Source organism: Telmatherina bonti (genome assembly GCF_933228915.1).
Source record: "Telmatherina bonti genome assembly, chromosome: 3".
NCBI classification, from domain to species: Eukaryota; Metazoa; Chordata; class Actinopteri; order Atheriniformes; family Telmatherinidae; genus Telmatherina; species Telmatherina bonti.
In genome coordinates, this window is record NC_136621.1 from 43,051,132 (window position 1) to 43,071,261 (window position 20,130).

Sequence of the window (20,130 nt, forward strand, 5' to 3'; positions counted from 1 at the left end):
CTTTTTTTTTTTTTTTTGTCTTGTCCATCGTTGAAACAGCAGAATGAAGGTCTAGATGCTGTTCTGCACTTTGCCAAGAGGAGCTTTACATATAGTGATTCCCTTCATGTTTGGGATTCTTGTTTTAGTTTTTTATTTATTTTACATAACTGTTTGTTTTACAGAGTTTGTCCTGCTGGACCAGGCTGGACCGGACCGGGGAGGATAGAACCAGAAACACAGAAAGAAAACCAGCTGCTGTTAGTAAATAAACCTGCAGGCGACTCAGTGACTGCGTCACATGCAGAACATACAGAGTGGAACGTGTTCAGAGAAGAGTCATCGTGCCAATGTGGCCCCACCCACACAAAGTGATCCCGCCCACATATAATGGTCACGCCTACACAACATAACCCCGCCCGCATTGCGTGGCCCCACCCACACAATGTGACCCGCCCACTTGGTGTGGTCCCACCCACATAATGTGACCCCACCCATATAGTGTGGCCAACGCCCACACATTGTGGCCCAGGTCAGCCAGCAGACCCCAACTGCCCCACTCCGGAGCCAGCCATGCACCCACCCAGGAGGTGGGTGCAGGGGGGGCCCCAGCCAGAGCCCCCGACAGTCAGAGGGAACAGGCCCCAGCAGGCCCGGCCTTTGCACCGGCCGCCCAGGGCAGACAGAGCGCCAAGACCCCAAAGGCAACCCCCCACCCCCGCAGGCAGAGGGCCCAGCCCACGGAGAGCCAGGACCCCCAGACCGCCACCAATCCCCCCCCCACCCACCCCATCACTTACACACGCTCCATCTCACACTCCCCCCAATCCCTCTGCCCCCACCTCACAAACTCGCCCTCTACACATCCTCACACGCCCCATCATCCTCATCATCATCATCATCATCCTCATCATGATGAGGTGAAAGGAGGACGGTGAAAACAGGAAGTTGTAAAGTTTAAAAGCTTTAATGACGTTTCTGACAGGTTAAAGTCTACAGGTGCAGGTTCATACATGAGGAAAGCTTCATGATCTAACTTCAGTTTAAATATTCAGCTGTGAACAGCCTATTCATCATCTCCTCCTCTTCCTCCTTTAGATGCTTCTGATTGTGCAGTAAAGATGCTGTAACTTCCATACATGTCGGTACGATAGATATACAGTGACGCGGAGCAACACGAGTATCAAAGAGCAGAAAATCAGTGAGCAGGCAGCCTTCATCTGGTCCCGTGTTCCGTCACCTCCAACCGGGCTGGCGGAACCAAAGATAACCCAGAAGATTCAGGTGAGTTCATGTAGCATGCAGGTGGGTGACGGAGAGCACTATTGGTCCAATTTCTCTGCAGCAGAACCGCGTCGGGTTCTTCAGACGACTCGGAGCCCCGGCAGGTTCTGAGGAACCGCGTCAGGTTCTGCAGACGACTCAGAAATAATAAACAAAACAACCTGATAAAAGATTAAAGTAAAAAACAAAACATCATTCTTCCATCGACAAACCAATCGGTGAACGACAGAACAGCGGCGCTAATGACATCACAGTGTGACCTCAGCGACGTCCTGCCGACCAGACAATCAAAAACGGTGGAAACTTTGGTGAAACGTTCAGCATCACTTCCTAGTTGTCTGCTATTAGCCGATCTGTAATGACATCACTAATGTCACCTCCAATCAGAATTTTTATTTTTATTAAGTTTGTCACAAACAGGAAGTTAAATTTTGTGTCTCCAGTTTCCATCTGACCTCAAATGCAACACGACTGTTAATCCAGTTTAAATGATTTGGAAGCATATGATTGGATCAGCACTGATGATGTCACCAATTTGTCATCCAATCAGCTCTGTGGAGGTTTAGAACCCACAAACCCATGTTCAGAAGGTGTGTTTGGATCTGGCCCAGGTTCTGGTCCACAGCAGCAGGCTGAGGAACTGAAACTGGGCTCATGGAGGTTCCATGAGATGGACCATGAAGCTGAGACAGGAAGTGGCGCTCTGAAGCAGATTCCAGTTTAGCAAATCAGAAGCTTTCCTGCGTCAGAGCACCGCTTCGGCTTTCACCAAAGCTCCGCCCACTTTTTCTTCTACTGCTTCTTCTTGCTGAAGAGGCTGAAGCGTTTCTCCTTCTCCTTCTCCTTGTCCTTCTCTCTCTTCCCCGGACTGGACTCAGTGGTGAGTGAGACGGAGGCCGGCAGCGTCTGAGCGCGCCCAGTAACCGGCGTGCTGGGGTTGGAGCCCGGGATGTCAGAGCGGTCAACAACGTTCAGGATGGCCTGGATCCAGGTGCTCATCTCTTCCTGTAGGTGAGAAAACGGGTCAGTAAATCATGGGGTGTCCCCGCGGCGGAACGGAACGTTGGTGGCCTCAGGATTGGGTCTCTGCTTTTTGCAGATGACGTGGTCCTGTTGGCTTCATCTGGTCGTGATCTCCAGCTCTCGCTTGAGCGATTCGCGGCCGAGTGTGAAGCAGCTGGGATGAGAATCAGCACCTCCAAATCTGAGACCATGGTCCTCAGCCAGAATAGGGTGGATTGCCCTCTCCGGGTCGGGAGTCAGGTCCTGCCTCAAGTGGAGGAGTTTAAATATCTCGGGGTCTTGTTCACGAGTGAGGGAAGGATGGAGCGTGAGATCGACAGACGGATCGGTGCGGCGTCTGCAGTAATGCGGACTCTGCGCCGGTCTGTCGTGGTGAAGAAGGAACTGAGCCAGAAGGTGAAGCTCTCGATTTACCAGTCGATCTACGTTCCTACCCTCACCTATGGTCATGAGCTGTGGGTCGTGACCGAAAGAAGGAGATCTCGTATACAGGCGGCTGAAATGAGTTTCCTCCGCAGGGTAGCCGGGCTCTCCCTTAGAGATAGGGTGAGGAGCTCGGTCATCCGGGAGCAGATCAGAGTAGAGCCGCTGCTCCTCCGCATCGAGAGGAACCAGTTGAGGTGGCTCGGGCATCTGGTCAGGATGCCTCCTGGACCTCCCTGGTGAGGTGTTCCAGGCATGTCCCTCTGGGAGGAGACCCCGGGGAAGACCCAGGACACGCTGGAGGGATTACATCTCTCGGCTGGCCTGGGAACACCTTGGAATCCCCCCCGCAGAGTTGGCAAATGTGGCTGGGGAGAGGGAAGTCTGGGCTTCCATGCTTAGGCTGCTGCCCCCGCGACCCGACCCCGGATAAGCGGCAGAAGATGAAGATCAAGACTGAGGCTGACGGCGGGAAACAACTTCCTGTGTGTTGGGTGGAACCGGCTAACTTTAGTCCCTTATGGACATGGTGGTCTTACTGGAGCTCCCTGGGAACGGATGGAAGCACTGCATTTTAGCTGGCTGATGTCCAGCCTCCTGGTGTGGGAAGTTTTTTCCAGCTTCATTGACCTGTCTGCGTCCTATCCTGCACTTCTGGAATGGTGGTTTGGTTTCAGTAAAACTCTACAAGTCCAGTTGCCAGCTGAGTCAGCCATTTGAGTCTGGTGTGTTGAGCTGGTTCTGGTTCACTAGCTGGACCAGAACTGGGGTGATGTGTAGCATACTCACTTCATCTTTGGCTTGGAACAAGAACTCATTTCCATCTGCGACTCTGAAACAGAGAAGAAGACGGTAAACAGGATGTCATCTGGGTTTTGTCCAGGACCCAACACTGGTTTGTTGTCGCATCGTTGCCATGACAGCAAGCTGGTTTTTACCTAAGTTTGAAAACATGTTTCTTCTTCTTGTAGTCAGAGGCAACTTCACAGATGGCGTCCTTCAGGCTGATGGGGGGCTCGTTGTGGTACTGGACCCCCTGACCCGCCGCCTTGGCGTCCTTGTAGAAACCCATTTCCTGGTTGTTGATGACACAGTACACGTTGTGCCACGACCTGCCAATCACAGAGCACCGGGGGTCATGTGACGCAGTGAGGAGGGCAGATGAGATGCACAGTGGGGCGCTTACCTGTTGGAGGCCTTTTTGTTGTGGCCCTCCCACTCGTGTTTGCGGTGCAGGAACCCATCTAGCTGCGAGATTGGATCCTGGTTCTTGGTGGGAAGTGTGGCTGCCTGACTGCTTTTACTCTTCCTGCCAGAAGCCGGCGACGGGGCGGGGCTTGGCTCATTGGAGCTGCGATCAGGGATGCCGTTCACCAGGTTGCCCCCCTCCACAGCGTCCTGCACAGATCACAGATCAGTCAAATGGACCCAAAGAATTGCATCTAGAAACAAATTGTCAAACTACACAGCTGCCGAAAGTTTCTGCCATAACGACATGGTTTCCCCATAACGACAAAGATTCCCCATAACAACAAGGATTCCCCATAAGGACAAGGATTCCCCATAAGGACAAGGATTCCCCATGACAACAATGATTCCCCATAACGACAATGATTCCCCATGATGACAAGAATTTCCCATAACGACAAGGTTTCCCCATAACGACGAGAATTTCCCATAACGAAAAGGTTTCCCCATAACGAAAAGGTTTCCCCATAATGACAAGGTTTCCCCATAACGACAAGGTTTCCCCATAACGACAAGAATTTCCCAAAACGAAAAGGTTTCCCCATAACGAAAAGGTTTCCCAATAATGACAAGGTTTCCCCATCACGGCAAGGTTTCCCCATAACGACAAGAATTTCCCATAACGACAAGGTTTCCCCATAACGACAAGGTTTCCCCATAACGACAAGGTTTCCCCATAACGACAAGGTTTCCCCATGACGACAAGGATTCCCCATAACGACAAGGTTTCCCCATCACGACAAGGTTTCCCCATAACGACAAGAATTTCCCATAACGACAAGGTTTCCCCATAACGACAAGGTTTCCCCATAACGACAAGGTTTCCCCATGACGACAAGGATTCCCCATAACGACAAGGTTTCCCCATCACGACAAGGTTTCCCCATCACGACAAGGTTTCCCCATAACGACAAGGTTTCCCCATAACGACAAGGTTTCCCCATAACGACAAGGTTTCCCCATAACGACAAGGTTTCCCCATAACGACAAGGTTTCCCCATAACATCAAGGATTTCCCATAATACAAAGTTTCCCCATAATGACAAGAATTTCCCATCACGACAAGGTTTCCCCATAACGACAAGGTTTCCCCATAACGAAAAGGTTTCCCCATAACGAAAAGGTTTCCCCATAACGACAAGAATTTCCCATAATGACAAGGTTTCCCCATAATGACAAGGTTTCCCCATAATGACAAGGTTTCCCCATAACGACAAGGTTTCCCCATAACGACAAGGTTTCCCCATAACGACAAGGTTTCCCCATAGCGACAAGGTTTCCCCATAGCGACAAGAATTTCCCATAACATCAAGGATTTCCCATAACGACAAGAATTTCCCATAATGACAAGGTTTCCCCATAATGACAAGGTTTCCCCATAATGACAAGGTTTACCCATAACGACAAGAATTTCCCATAACATCAAGGATTTCCCATAACGACAAGGTTTCCCCATAACATCAAGGATTTCCCATAACGACAAGGTTTCCCCATAACATCAAGGATTTCCCATAACGACAAGGTTTCCCCATAACGACAAGAATTTCCCATAATGACAAGGTTTCCCCGTAATAACAAGGTTTCCCCATGATGACAAGAATTTCCCATAATGACAAGGTTTCCCCATAATGACAAGGTTTCCCCATAACGACAAGAATTTCCCATAACGACAAGGTTTCCCCATAACGACAAGACTTTCCCATAACGACAAGGTTTCCCCGTAATAACAAGGTTTCCCCATGATGACAAGAATTTCCCATAATGACAAGGTTTCCCCATAACGACAAGGATTCCCCATAACGACAAGGTTTACCCATAACGACAAGGATTCCCCATAACGACAAGGTTTACCCATAACGACAAGGTTTCCCCATAACGACAAGAATTCCCCATAACATCAAGGATTTCCCATGACGACAAGGATTCCCCATGACGACAAGGTTTACCCATAACGACAAGGTTTCCCCATAACGACAAGGTTTCCCCATAACATCAAGGATTTCCCATAATGACAAGGTTTCCCCATAACATCAAGGATTTCCCATAACGACAAGGTTTCCCCATAATGACAAGGTTTCCCCATAACATCAAGGATTTCCCATAACGACAAGGTTTCCCCATAACGACAAGGTTTCCCCATAACGACAAGGTTTCCACTTAACGACAAGGTTTCCACTTAACGACAAGGTTTCCCCATAACGATAAGGTTTCCCCATAACGACAAGGTTTCCCCATAACGACAAGGTTTCCACTTAACGACAAGGTTTCCCCATAACGACAAGGTTTCCCCATAACGACAAGGTTTCCCCTTAACGACAAGGTTTCCCCATAACGACAAGGTTTCCCATAACATCAAGGATTTCCCATAACGACAAGGTTTCCCCATAACGACAAGGTTTCCCCATAACGACAAGGTTTCCCCTTAACGACAAGGTTTCCCCTTAACGACAAGGTTTCCCCTTAACGACAAGGTTTCCCCTTAACGACAAGGTTTCCCCATAACGACAAGGATTCCCCATGACGACAAGGTTTCCCCATAACGACAAGGTTTCCCCATAACGACAAGGATTCCCCATGACGACAAGGTTTCCCCATAACGACAAGAATTTCCCATAACGACAAGGTTTCCCCATGACGACAAGGATTCCCCATGACGACAAGGATTACCCATGACGACAAGGATTCCCCATAACGACAAGGTTTCCCCATAACATCAAGGATTCCCCATAACGACAAGGTTTCCCCATAACGACAAGGTTTCCCCATAACGACAAGGTTTCCCCATAACGACAAGGATTCCCCATAACGACAAGGTTTCCCCATCACGACAAGGTTTCCCCATAACGACAAGGTTTCCCCATAACGACAAGGTTTCCCCATAACGACAAGGTTTCCCCATAACGACAAGGTTTCCCCATAACATCAAGGATTTCCCATAATACAAAGTTTCCCCATAATGACAAGAATTTCCCATCACGACAAGGTTTCCCCATCACGACAAGGTTTCCCCATAACGACAAGGTTTCCCCATAACGACAAGGTTTCCCCATAACGAAAAGGTTTCCCCATAACGACAAGAATTTCCCATAACGACAAGGTTTCCCCATAACGAAAAGGTTTCCCCATAACTACAAGAATTTCCCATAACGACAAGGTTTCCCCATCACGACAAGAATTTCCCATAACGACAAGGTTTCCCCATAACGACAAGAATTTCCCATAACGACAAGGTTTCCCCATAACGACAAGAATTTCCCATAACGACAAGGTTTCCCCATAACGACAAGGTTTCCCCATAACATCAAGGATTTCCCATAACGACAAGGTTTCCCCATAACGACAAGGTTTCCCCTTAACGACAAGGTTTCCCCTTAACGACGAGGTTTCCCCATGACGACAAGGTTTCCCCATAACGACAAGGTTTCCCCATAACGACAAGGTTTCCCCATAACATCAAGGATTTCCCATAACGACAAGGATTCCCCATGACGACAAGGTTTCCCCATAACGACAAGGATTCCCCATAACGACAAGAATTTCCCATAACGACAAGGTTTCCCCATAATGACAAGGTTTCCCCATAATGACAAGGTTTCCCCATAACGACAAGGTTTACCCATAGCGACAAGAATTTCCCATAACATCAAGGATTTCCCATAACGACAAGAATTTCCCATAATGACAAGGTTTCCCCATAATGACAAGGTTTCCCCATAATGACAAGGTTTACCCATAACGACAAGAATTTCCCATAACATCAAGGATTTCCCATAACGACAAGGTTTCCCCATAACATCAAGGATTTCCCATAACGACAAGGTTTCCCCATAACATCAAGGATTTCCCATAACGACAAGGTTTCCCCATAACATCAAGGATTTCCCATAACGACAAGGTTTCCCCATAACGACAAGAATTTCCCATAATGACAAGGTTTCCCCATAATGACAAGGTTTCCCCATAACGACAAGAATTTCCCATAACGACAAGGTTTCCCCATAACGACAAGACTTTCCCATAACGACAAGGTTTCCCCATAATAACAAGGTTTCCCCATGATGACAAGAATTTCCCATAACGACAAGGTTTCCCCATAACGACAAGGATTCCCCATAACGACAAGGTTTACCCATAACGACAAGGATTCCCCATAACGACAAGGTTTACCCATAACGACAAGGTTTCCCCATAACGACAAGAATTCCCCATAACATCAAGGATTTCCCATAACGACAAGGATTCCCCATGACGACAAGGTTTACCCATAACGACAAGGTTTCCCCATAACGACAAGGTTTCCCCATAACATCAAGGATTTCCCATAATGACAAGGATTTCCCATAACGACAAGGATTTCCCATAACGACAAGGTTTCCCCATAACGACAAGGTTTCCCCATAACGACAAGGTTTCCACTTAACGACAAGGTTTCCACTTAACGACAAGGTTTCCACTTAACGACAAGGTTTCCCCATAACGATAAGGTTTCCCCATAACGACAAGGTTTCCCCATAACGACAAGGTTTCCACTTAACGACAAGGTTTCCCCATAACGACAAGGTTTCCCCTTAACGACAAGGTTTCCCCATAACGACAAGGTTTCCCATAACATCAAGGATTTCCCATAACGACAAGACTTTCCCATAACGACAAGACTTTCCCATAACGACAAGGTTTCCCCATAATGACAAGAATTTCCCATAACGACAAGGATTCCCCATAACGACAAGGATTCCCCATAACGACAAGGTTTACCCATAACGACAAGGATTCCCCATAACGACAAGGTTTACCCATAACGACAAGGTTTCCCCATAACGACAAGAATTCCCCATAACATCAAGGATTTCCCATGACGACAAGGATTCCCCATGACGACAAGGTTTACCCATAACGACAAGGTTTCCCCATAACGACAAGGTTTCCCCATAACATCAAGGATTTCCCATAATGACAAGGTTTCCCCATAACATCAAGGTTTCCCCATAACGACAAGGTTTCCCCATAACGACAAGGTTTCCACTTAACGACAAGGTTTCCACTTAACGACAAGGTTTCCCCATAACGACAAGGTTTCCCCATAACGACAAGGTTTCCACTTAACGACAAGGTTTCCCCATAACGACAAGGTTTCCCCTTAACGACAAGGTTTCCCCATAACGACAAGGTTTCCCATAACATCAAGGATTTCCCATAACGACAAGACTTTCCCATAACGACAAGGTTTCCCCATAATAACAAGGTTTCCCCATGATAACAAGAATTTCCCATAACGACAAGGTTTCCCCATAACGACAAGGATTCCCCATAACGACAAGGTTTACCCATAACGACAAGGATTCCCCATAACGACAAGGTTTACCCATAACGACAAGGTTTCCCCATAACGACAAGAATTCCCCATAACATCAAGGATTTCCCATAACGACAAGGATTCCCCATGACGACAAGGTTTACCCATAACGACAAGGTTTCCCCATAACGACAAGGTTTCCCCATAACATCAAGGATTTCCCATAATGACAAGGTTTCCCCATAACATCAAGGATTTCCCATAACGACAAGGTTTCCCCATAACGACAAGGTTTCCCCATAACGACAAGGTTTCCACTTAACGACAAGGTTTCCACTTAACGACAAGGTTTCCACTTAACGACAAGGTTTCCACTTAACGACAAGGTTTCCCCATAACGACAAGAATTTCCCATAATGACAAGGTTTCCCCTTAACGACAAGGTTTCCCCATAACGACAAGGTTTCCACTTAACGACAAGGTTTCCCCATAACGACAAGGTTTCCCCTTAACGACAAGGTTTCCCCATAACGACAAGGTTTCCCATAACATCAAGGATTTCCCATAACGACAAGGTTTCCCCATAACGACAAGGTTTCCCCTTAACGACAAGGTTTCCCCTTAACGACAAGGTTTCCCCTTAACGACAAGGTTTCCCCTTAACGACAAGGTTTCCCCATAACGACAAGGATTCCCCATGACGACAAGGTTTCCCCATAACGACAAGGTTTCCCCATAACGACAAGGATTCCCCATGACGACAAGGTTTCCCCATAACGACAAGAATTTCCCATAACGACAAGGTTTCCCCATGACAACAAGGATTCCCCATGACGACAAGGATTCCCCATGACGACAAGGATTCCCCATAACGACAAGGTTTACCCATAACGACAAGGTTTACCCATAACGACAAGGTTTACCCATAACGACAAGGTTTACCCATAACGACAAGGTTTCCCCATAACGACAAGAATTCCCCATAACATCAAGGATTCCCCATGACGACAAGGATTCCCCATGACGACAAGGTTTACCCATAACGACAAGGTTTACCCATAACGACAAGGTTTCCCCATAACATCAAGGATTTCCCATAATGACAAGGTTTCCCCATAACATCAAGGATTTCCCATAACGACAAGGTTTCCCCATAATGACAAGGTTTCCCCATAACATCAAGGATTTCCCATAACGACAAGGTTTCCCCATAACGACAAGGTTTCCCCTTAACGACAAGGTTTCCCCATAACGACAAGGTTTCCCATAACATCAAGGATTTCCCATAACGACAAGGTTTCCCCATAACGACAAGGTTTCCCCATAACGACAAGGTTTCCCCTTAACGACAAGGTTTCCCCTTAACGACAAGGTTTCCCCTTAACGACAAGGTTTCCCCTTAACGACAAGGTTTCCCCATAACGACAAGGTTTCCCCATAACGACAAGGATTCCCCATGACGACAAGGTTTCCCCATAACGACAAGGTTTCCCCATAACGACAAGGATTCCCCATGACGACAAGGTTTCCCCATAACGACAAGAATTTCCCATAACGACAAGGTTTCCCCATGACAACAAGGATTCCCCATGACGACAAGGATTACCCATGACGACAAGGATTCCCCATCACGACAAGGTTTCCCCATAACATCAAGGATTCCCCATAACGACAAGGTTTCCCCATAACGACAAGGTTTCCCCATAACGACAAGGTTTCCCCATAACGACAAGGATTCCCCATAACGACAAGGTTTCCCCATCACGACAAGGTTTCCCCATCACGACAAGGTTTCCCCATAACGACAAGGTTTCCCCATAACGACAAGGTTTCCCCATAACGACAAGGTTTCCCCATAACGACAAGGTTTCCCCATAACATCAAGGATTTCCCATAATACAAAGTTTCCCCATAATGACAAGAATTTCCCATCACGACAAGGTTTCCCCATCACGACAAGGTTTCCCCATAACGACAAGGTTTCCCCATAACGACAAGGTTTCCCCATAACGAAAAGGTTTCCCCATAACGACAAGAATTTCCCATAACGACAAGGTTTCCCCATAACGAAAAGGTTTCCCCATAACTACAAGAATTTCCCATAACGACAAGGTTTCCCCATCACGACAAGAATTTCCCATAACGACAAGGTTTCCCCATAACGACAAGAATTTCCCATAACGACAAGGTTTCCCCATAACGACAAGAATTTCCCATAACGACAAGGTTTCCCCATAACGACAAGGTTTCCCCATAACATCAAGGATTTCCCATAACGACAAGGTTTCCCCATAACGACAAGGTTTCCCCTTAACGACAAGGTTTCCCCTTAACGACGAGGTTTCCCCATGACGACAAGGTTTCCCCATAACGACAAGGTTTCCCCATAACGACAAGGTTTCCCCATAACATCAAGGATTTCCCATAACGACAAGGATTCCCCATGACGACAAGGTTTCCCCATAACGACAAGGATTCCCCATAACGACAAGAATTTCCCATAACGACAAGGTTTCCCCATAATGACAAGGTTTCCCCATAATGACAAGGTTTCCCCATAACGACAAGGTTTACCCATAGCGACAAGAATTTCCCATAACATCAAGGATTTCCCATAACGACAAGAATTTCCCATAATGACAAGGTTTCCCCATAATGACAAGGTTTCCCCATAATGACAAGGTTTACCCATAACGACAAGAATTTCCCATAACATCAAGGATTTCCCATAACGACAAGGTTTCCCCATAACATCAAGGATTTCCCATAACGACAAGGTTTCCCCATAACATCAAGGATTTCCCATAACGACAAGGTTTCCCCATAACATCAAGGATTTCCCATAACGACAAGGTTTCCCCATAACGACAAGAATTTCCCATAATGACAAGGTTTCCCCATAATGACAAGGTTTCCCCATAACGACAAGAATTTCCCATAACGACAAGGTTTCCCCATAACGACAAGACTTTCCCATAACGACAAGGTTTCCCCATAATAACAAGGTTTCCCCATGATGACAAGAATTTCCCATAACGACAAGGTTTCCCCATAACGACAAGGATTCCCCATAACGACAAGGTTTACCCATAACGACAAGGATTCCCCATAACGACAAGGTTTACCCATAACGACAAGGTTTCCCCATAACGACAAGAATTCCCCATAACATCAAGGATTTCCCATAACGACAAGGATTCCCCATGACGACAAGGTTTACCCATAACGACAAGGTTTCCCCATAACGACAAGGTTTCCCCATAACATCAAGGATTTCCCATAATGACAAGGATTTCCCATAACGACAAGGATTTCCCATAACGACAAGGTTTCCCCATAACGACAAGGTTTCCCCATAACGACAAGGTTTCCACTTAACGACAAGGTTTCCACTTAACGACAAGGTTTCCACTTAACGACAAGGTTTCCCCATAACGATAAGGTTTCCCCATAACGACAAGGTTTCCCCATAACGACAAGGTTTCCACTTAACGACAAGGTTTCCCCATAACGACAAGGTTTCCCCTTAACGACAAGGTTTCCCCATAACGACAAGGTTTCCCATAACATCAAGGATTTCCCATAACGACAAGACTTTCCCATAACGACAAGACTTTCCCATAACGACAAGGTTTCCCCATAATGACAAGAATTTCCCATAACGACAAGGATTCCCCATAACGACAAGGATTCCCCATAACGACAAGGTTTACCCATAACGACAAGGATTCCCCATAACGACAAGGTTTACCCATAACGACAAGGTTTCCCCATAACGACAAGAATTCCCCATAACATCAAGGATTTCCCATAACGACAAGGATTCCCCATGACGACAAGGTTTACCCATAACGACAAGGTTTCCCCATAACGACAAGGTTTCCCCATAACATCAAGGATTTCCCATAATGACAAGGTTTCCCCATAACATCAAGGTTTCCCCATAACGACAAGGTTTCCCCATAACGACAAGGTTTCCACTTAACGACAAGGTTTCCACTTAACGACAAGGTTTCCCCATAACGACAAGGTTTCCCCATAACGACAAGGTTTCCACTTAACGACAAGGTTTCCCCATAACGACAAGGTTTCCCCTTAACGACAAGGTTTCCCCATAACGACAAGGTTTCCCATAACATCAAGGATTTCCCATAACGACAAGACTTTCCCATAACGACAAGGTTTCCCCATAATAACAAGGTTTCCCCATGATAACAAGAATTTCCCATAACGACAAGGTTTCCCCATAACGACAAGGATTCCCCATAACGACAAGGTTTACCCATAACGACAAGGATTCCCCATAACGACAAGGTTTACCCATAACGACAAGGTTTCCCCATAACGACAAGAATTCCCCATAACATCAAGGATTTCCCATAACGACAAGGATTCCCCATGACGACAAGGTTTACCCATAACGACAAGGTTTCCCCATAACGACAAGGTTTCCCCATAACATCAAGGATTTCCCATAATGACAAGGTTTCCCCATAACATCAAGGATTTCCCATAACGACAAGGTTTCCCCATAACGACAAGGTTTCCCCATAACGACAAGGTTTCCACTTAACGACAAGGTTTCCACTTAACGACAAGGTTTCCCCATAACGACAAGAATTTCCCATAATGACAAGGTTTCCCCTTAACGACAAGGTTTCCCCATAACGACAAGGTTTCCACTTAACGACAAGGTTTCCCCATAACGACAAGGTTTCCCCTTAACGACAAGGTTTCCCCATAACGACAAGGTTTCCCATAACATCAAGGATTTCCCATAACGACAAGGTTTCCCCATAACGACAAGGTTTCCCCATAACGACAAGGTTTCCCCTTAACGACAAGGTTTCCCCTTAACGACAAGGTTTCCCCTTAACGACAAGGTTTCCCCATAACGACAAGGATTCCCCATGACGACAAGGTTTCCCCATAACGACAAGGTTTCCCCATAACGACAAGGATTCCCCATGACGACAAGGTTTCCCCATAACGACAAGAATTTCCCATAACGACAAGGTTTCCCCATGACAACAAGGATTCCCCATGACGACAAGGATTCCCCATGACGACAAGGATTCCCCATAACGACAAGGTTTCCCCATAACGACAAGAATTCCCCATCACGACAAGGTTTCCCCATAACATCAAGGATTCCCCATAACAACAAGGTTTCCCCATAACGACAAGGTTTCCCCATAACGACAAGGTTTCCCCATAACGACAAGGATTTCCCATGACAACAAGGTTTCCCCATAATGACAAGGATTCCCCATAACAACAAGGTTTCCCCATAACGACAAGGTTTCCCCTTAACGACAAGGTTTCCCCTTAACGACAAGGTTTCCCCTTAACGACAAGGTTTCCCCATAACGACAAGGTTTCCCCATAACGACAAGGATTCCCCATGACGACAAGGTTTCCCCATAACGACAAGAATTTCCCATAACGACAAGGTTTCTGCCATAACGACAAGGTTTCCGCCATGACGACAAGGTTTCCCCATAACAACAAGGATTCCCCATAACAACAAGGATTCCCCATGACGACAAGGATTCCCCATAAAATAATAAAAGAGTTAAAGAGAAGCTGCGGGAGAGCAGAGAGGAAATGGAGGAAAACAAAACTAACAATCCATCAGGATATTTTAAAGGAACAACTTAAAATTTATCATAACAAAATCAAATTGGAAAGAAAACTATTTTTCAAACCTCCTCACAGATAACAAAATAATCAAAAATTTCTTTTTAAAACCATTGATATTTTAATGAAAACAGATAGCATCAAGTCCTCCATGCAGCCATCAGACGCTGCATGTGAGGACTTGGCAGACCACTTCAGTAGTAAGATCAATGCTATTAGATCCAATCTTTTATCTCAGCATAATGTTGATTTTAATCGATCTGAAACATCGTTTTTATCTGAGGAAACACTGGAGAGTTTTGTTCTGGTTGATGCACAGATGCTTGGTGGAGTTTTCTCCCAGCTAAATCCAACAACCTGCCTTTTAGACCCGATTCCCACATCGCTTTTAAAAACTTTTTATGGTTTCTTTGAGTGTGAGCTTTTAGACATAGTAAACTACTCTCTTCAGATGGGTGTCTTCCCTTCTGCTTTTAAAACGGCGGTGGTAAGGCCCCTTCTGAAGAAGAGTGGCTTAGAAGTTGTTTTTACTCAATTACACAAGTTTTTGAATAAACACAACATTTTAGAAAAATATCAATCTGGTTTTAGGACTAACCACAGTACGGAGACGGCCCTCTTAAAGATTGTTAGTGACCTTAGATCTAGCCTGGACTCACAGAAACTTTCTGTTCTTGTTCTACTGGATCTGAGTGCCGCATTCGATACAGTAGATCATCAGATTTTATTAAACAGGCTCAGAAGTCTGGTGGGCCTCTCAGGAACTGCTCTTAAGTGGTTTCATTCCTACCTCTCGGATCGACAATTTTTTGTAAGTATGGATACATGCTCCTCACGAACCTATGAAATAAAATGTGGGGTTCCCCAAAGATCAATTTTAGGCCCTTTACTTTTTAACCTGTATAAGTTACCACTTGGGGACGTCATCAGGAGACACGGCGTTGATTTTCACAGCTATGCCGATGATACAAAGCTTTACATCGCCGTGTCCCCTGATGACTTAGAGCCACTTAATGTTCTTTTAAACTGTATTTCAGATATAAAGTCATGGATGGCAGCAAACTTTTTACAGCTCAACCAGGACAAAACTGAAGTTTTAATTATCGGTCCTGAAGGCAAGAGAGAGATCCTTTTATCAAAATTACATTTTAATCCCTCCCAGTGTGTGAGAAATTTGGGTGTTCTTCTTGACTCTGAGCTGGATTTTATTCCACACATAAAAAATGTAACAAAAACAGGTTTTTATCATCTAAAAAATATTGCCAGAGTCGCCCATTTCTCTCTCTTGCCAGCACAGAGGTGCTGATGCTTTTATTTCCAGTAGATTAGATTACTGTAACGCCCTGCTCTTTGGTCTTCCTAAAAAGTCTCTTTCCAGCCTACAATTACTACAGAATTCAGTGGCACGAGTTCTGACGAGGACCAGAGGGCGGGAACACGTTACACCAGTTTTAAAATCGCTGCATTGGCTTCCTGTGCGCTTCAGGATTTATTTTAAGATTATTTTACTTGTTTATAAATGTCTTAATGGTCTTGGGCCTTCTTATTTATCCGACCTTCTTTTTAATTATGAGCCTTCACGGACCCTGAGGTCCTCTGGTTCTGGCCTTTTAGTTGTTCCTAAAATCAGAACTAAGACATACGGTGAGACCTCTTTCCATTGTTATGGTCCTGGACTGTGGAACAGCCTGCCAGAGAGCCTCAGGGCCGCGGAGACTGTTGATGTTTTTAAGAAGAGGCTCAAGACCTTTTTATTTTAGCATTTAACTGAATTTTATTTTACTTTATTTACTTATCTTAATTTACTTCATTTATTAATTAATTAATTTTTAAATTGTTTTATTAGATTTCTTATTTTTAATACATTATTGTGAAGTCCTTCTATATATATATGTTTATTTTCTTTTATTGTTGCTCTTATTTCTTACTGCTTCTTAAGGTTATTCATCTTCTGGTTTTAACTCCAGTGTTTTCCTTATGGGGATCCAACACGCTGGGGGCCCTGCCTGTTTGGTCTGGGGGCTGTTGTCATGGCGACCGCTGCTGTTTGGGTGGCGCGGGGTCCAGCACTGCAGCTTTATGGCTGCGGGGTGGCCCCGTTGCTGCCTGGGAGTTGTGCGGTTGCTGTGGCAATGGCTCCTATGAGCATGCGGGGGACTGGCTCCTGGTGTGGATGGATCCCGAGGTATTGTCTCCTCACATCAGCACCAAGTCAGAATTTTTATCACTTACTGAATGTTTTTAGTTGTTTTATTAACCAGAATTCAGTTAAAGAGACAGTATTCAGGGAATGATGTTTTTCGGGGAATGTGGGTGGGTTCTTTGCTCTATGTCCTTGTGTGTGTGTGTGTAGAAAGAGAAAAGTGCTCAAGAAATAAAGTTTGATTTGATTTGATTTGATAACGCTTCCCCATAACGACAAGGATTCTCCATAACGACAAGGATTCCCCATGACGACAAGGTTTCTAACATCTACGATTCTACTACTTTTAGATGCAACCGTTCTCTGACACGCCGGAATATAATGAATAGCTTCCTAGCAAGCAACTCTCTCTGTTTGGAGTAACATTAGCTGCAAACCTGAAGATTTTATTTTATTTTTATGTATAATTTCATCTTAACAACAAGAGCTGAAAAAGTTAAAAAGTGTTGGTAACAGGATGCTGCACGCACTCACTTAGAAAGGCAAAAAAAATAGTAAAAGTTATGTGAAAAGAAAAGTTTATATATTTCATAATGATTAAAATCATAAAAATAAGAAAAAATAAATATGCAAATAGGAAAATATATGATTTAACACATTTTAAAACAGACTAGAAGTCATGAAATAGAATAATTCAAATAAAATGGAAAATATAACTAGAACCAGCTATTATTGGAATAATAGCAAATGTGAATGCCCATTTATCGAACTATGTTGAATGACTAAAATGAAATTGCGTAAGTATAAAAAATTGGGAAAAAAAATGCACAACTGACATTTTGTCTAGCTGACCCACATTGGTATTTGAACCCATGAACTTCTGCATTGAAGTACACTGACATACTCATTATGCCATTTGTACTCTTTGTTGTGACATGGAAAAAGCGTTCAAATGTTTTCCAGTTGGGACGGGAACGCCTTTTTTTCCACGTCCAGCAGGGTGGAATTAGCAGGATTGCAAAAACATGTGAGGTTGAACTAAACTCCAGTAAAGATGTGAAAGACTTTATTGTTCAATGTGAAAAACTTTTTTTTTAAGTTGTTTAAGATTTATCAAAGTGTTGAAATGTTGCAGGAAGCATTGTTGGAACAAATCCTTCATATTTAACTGACATTTGCAAAGAAATTCCTTAAAGTGTGCAGCTGAGACCAGTAGTTCACATTAAGCAGCCTGCAGAACTGCACGCCGTCACACAAGCAACAGCCGACAAACAACAACAGAGCTACATGTTAAATGCTGCATTTGAACCCGTGCCTTGTATGTGTACCTGTGTACCGGTGCACAAAATGGACCAATCGCTGAGCTGACTTCCGTTTTGTCCAATCACTGGAGAGGATTTTAACATTTGGTAAAAATGTGAATAACTTGAAAAGTTTACATGTTAGAAAGACCAAAAGTCATAGAACATATCTCCTGAATGAGCTGAACGGTTTGATACTTGAGTGGTTGAAGTGAGGCCAATGGTGTCGGAGGAGCCGCATGCCAAACATTTTGCAGGAAAGACACTGGGGACGGGAACGTGATGAACTGGACACTGCAAACCGGTGCAGAGCTCTGAAACCCCCAAAACCAATGGCAGAGCTGAATTTTTGCAACGTCCAATGTACATTTGGTTTGAAAGACTTTCATAACCAGGAACCAGGAATAATAATGAAACAGGATCTCAGTCACATTAATAATAAAATAATAAGGAGGATGATGAAGAGCACTGACCGGAGGAGAGTCCTGGTCTGATGGAAGTCCATTCTGCGTGACGGCGCTGCAGACAAACACAAACGCAGAGTTAATCTCTGCTCTCTGATTGGTTGGCTGACCTAGGCATCCAGATCTTCACCTCTGCTGAACAACAGCCGGTTCCGGTGACGGTGACTTCCTCTTCCTGTCTTCCACCTGCTGCCTCCTCACCTCCAGCAGCTCCAGCTGGAGGACAGAGAAACCATCGTTTTTACTGCGTTACCTGAACACACCTCTGCCGCTCTTCATGCTGCCGGGGTCCACCTCCTCTCACCGTGGTCAGCCTCTCCAGGGCGGAGAATCGCTCCTCCCAGGTGGCGGCTGACTTCTCGAAGGCCTCGTGGCGTTTGATGAGCTTCTCCACTTCGTCCACGCTCTGTCCCATCTCCCGGCTGGACAGGTAGGGCTCCTGTCCCAGCAGCCAGGCCTCGGCCACGCCCGCGTCCCGGGAGAACTGGTGGACCTCCAGGACTGAGGACGAGGAGAGAGGACGGTGAGACGCCATCGCCAGAGACGCAGACAGTAAACAGGAAGTGAGTCTTACTGAGGCGGAGCCATTCCCAGCGGTCCTCCCACTTATCAATCATCTCCTTCCTCTTGTCCGTCAGCTGCAGCAGCTTCTCTTTGATCTGAAGCACAGAAAACTTTATCAACACCAAGAAAACTTATCCGTACATCACATTTCAAGCAGACGACAAATCAAAGGGCTTTATATGAACACGAGAAGCATGGTGAGGCGTGGCGCGGCCTGGTGAGGCGTGGTGCGGCGTGGTGCGGCCTGGTGCGGCGCGGCGTGGTGAGGCGCGGCGTGGTGCGGCCTGGTGCGGCGCGGCGTGGTGCGGCCTGGTGCGGCGCGGCCTGGTGAGGCGCGGCGTGGTGCGGCCTGGTGCGGCGCGGCGTGGTGCGGCGCGGCCTGGTGAGGCGTGGTGCGGCCTGGTGCGGCGCGGCGTGGTGCGGCCTGGTGCGGCGCGGCCTGGTGAGGCGCGGCGTGGTGCGGCCTGGTGCGGCGCGGCGTGGTGCGGCCTGGTGCGGCGCGGCCTGGTGAGGCGCGGCGCGGCGTGGTGCGGCGCGGCCTGGTGAGGCGTGGCGCGGCCTGGTGCGGCGCGGCCTGGTGCGGCCTGGTGCGGCGCGGCCTGGTGCGGCGCGGCGCGGCCTGGTGAGGCGCGGCGTGGTGCGGCCCGGTGCGGCGCGGCGTGGTGCGGCCTGGTGCGGCGCGGCCTGGTGAGGCGCGGCGCGGCGTGGTGCGGCCTGGTGCGGCGCGGCCTGGTGCGGCGCGGCCTGGTGAGGCGTGGCGCGGCCGGG

The 20,130-nt window shown here is 46.5% G+C and overlaps 1 protein-coding gene across 2 annotated transcripts in view; it reads right to left on the minus strand.

Annotated features, from left to right (window-relative positions):
- Positions 1-936: 936 nt before the first annotated feature.
- Positions 937-20,130, minus strand: part of LOC306774487 (spectrin beta chain, non-erythrocytic 1-like) — an 87,067-nt gene continuing 67,873 nt past the window's right edge. For both annotated transcript variants that reach the window (XM_079264532.1, XM_079264533.1), the window contains 8 exons: positions 19,373-19,457; positions 19,103-19,299; positions 18,929-19,014; positions 18,808-18,853; positions 3,896-4,107; positions 3,648-3,821; positions 3,499-3,541; positions 937-2,268 (listed from right to left, as the gene is read on the minus strand). In XM_079264532.1, coding sequence (XP_079120658.1) covers positions 2,056-2,268; positions 3,499-3,541; positions 3,648-3,821; positions 3,896-4,107; positions 18,808-18,853; positions 18,929-19,014; positions 19,103-19,299; positions 19,373-19,457 — 1,056 coding nt within the window. In that variant the 3' untranslated portion in view covers positions 937-2,055. The remainder of the gene's footprint in view (positions 2,269-3,498; positions 3,542-3,647; positions 3,822-3,895; positions 4,108-18,807; positions 18,854-18,928; positions 19,015-19,102; positions 19,300-19,372; positions 19,458-20,130) is intronic.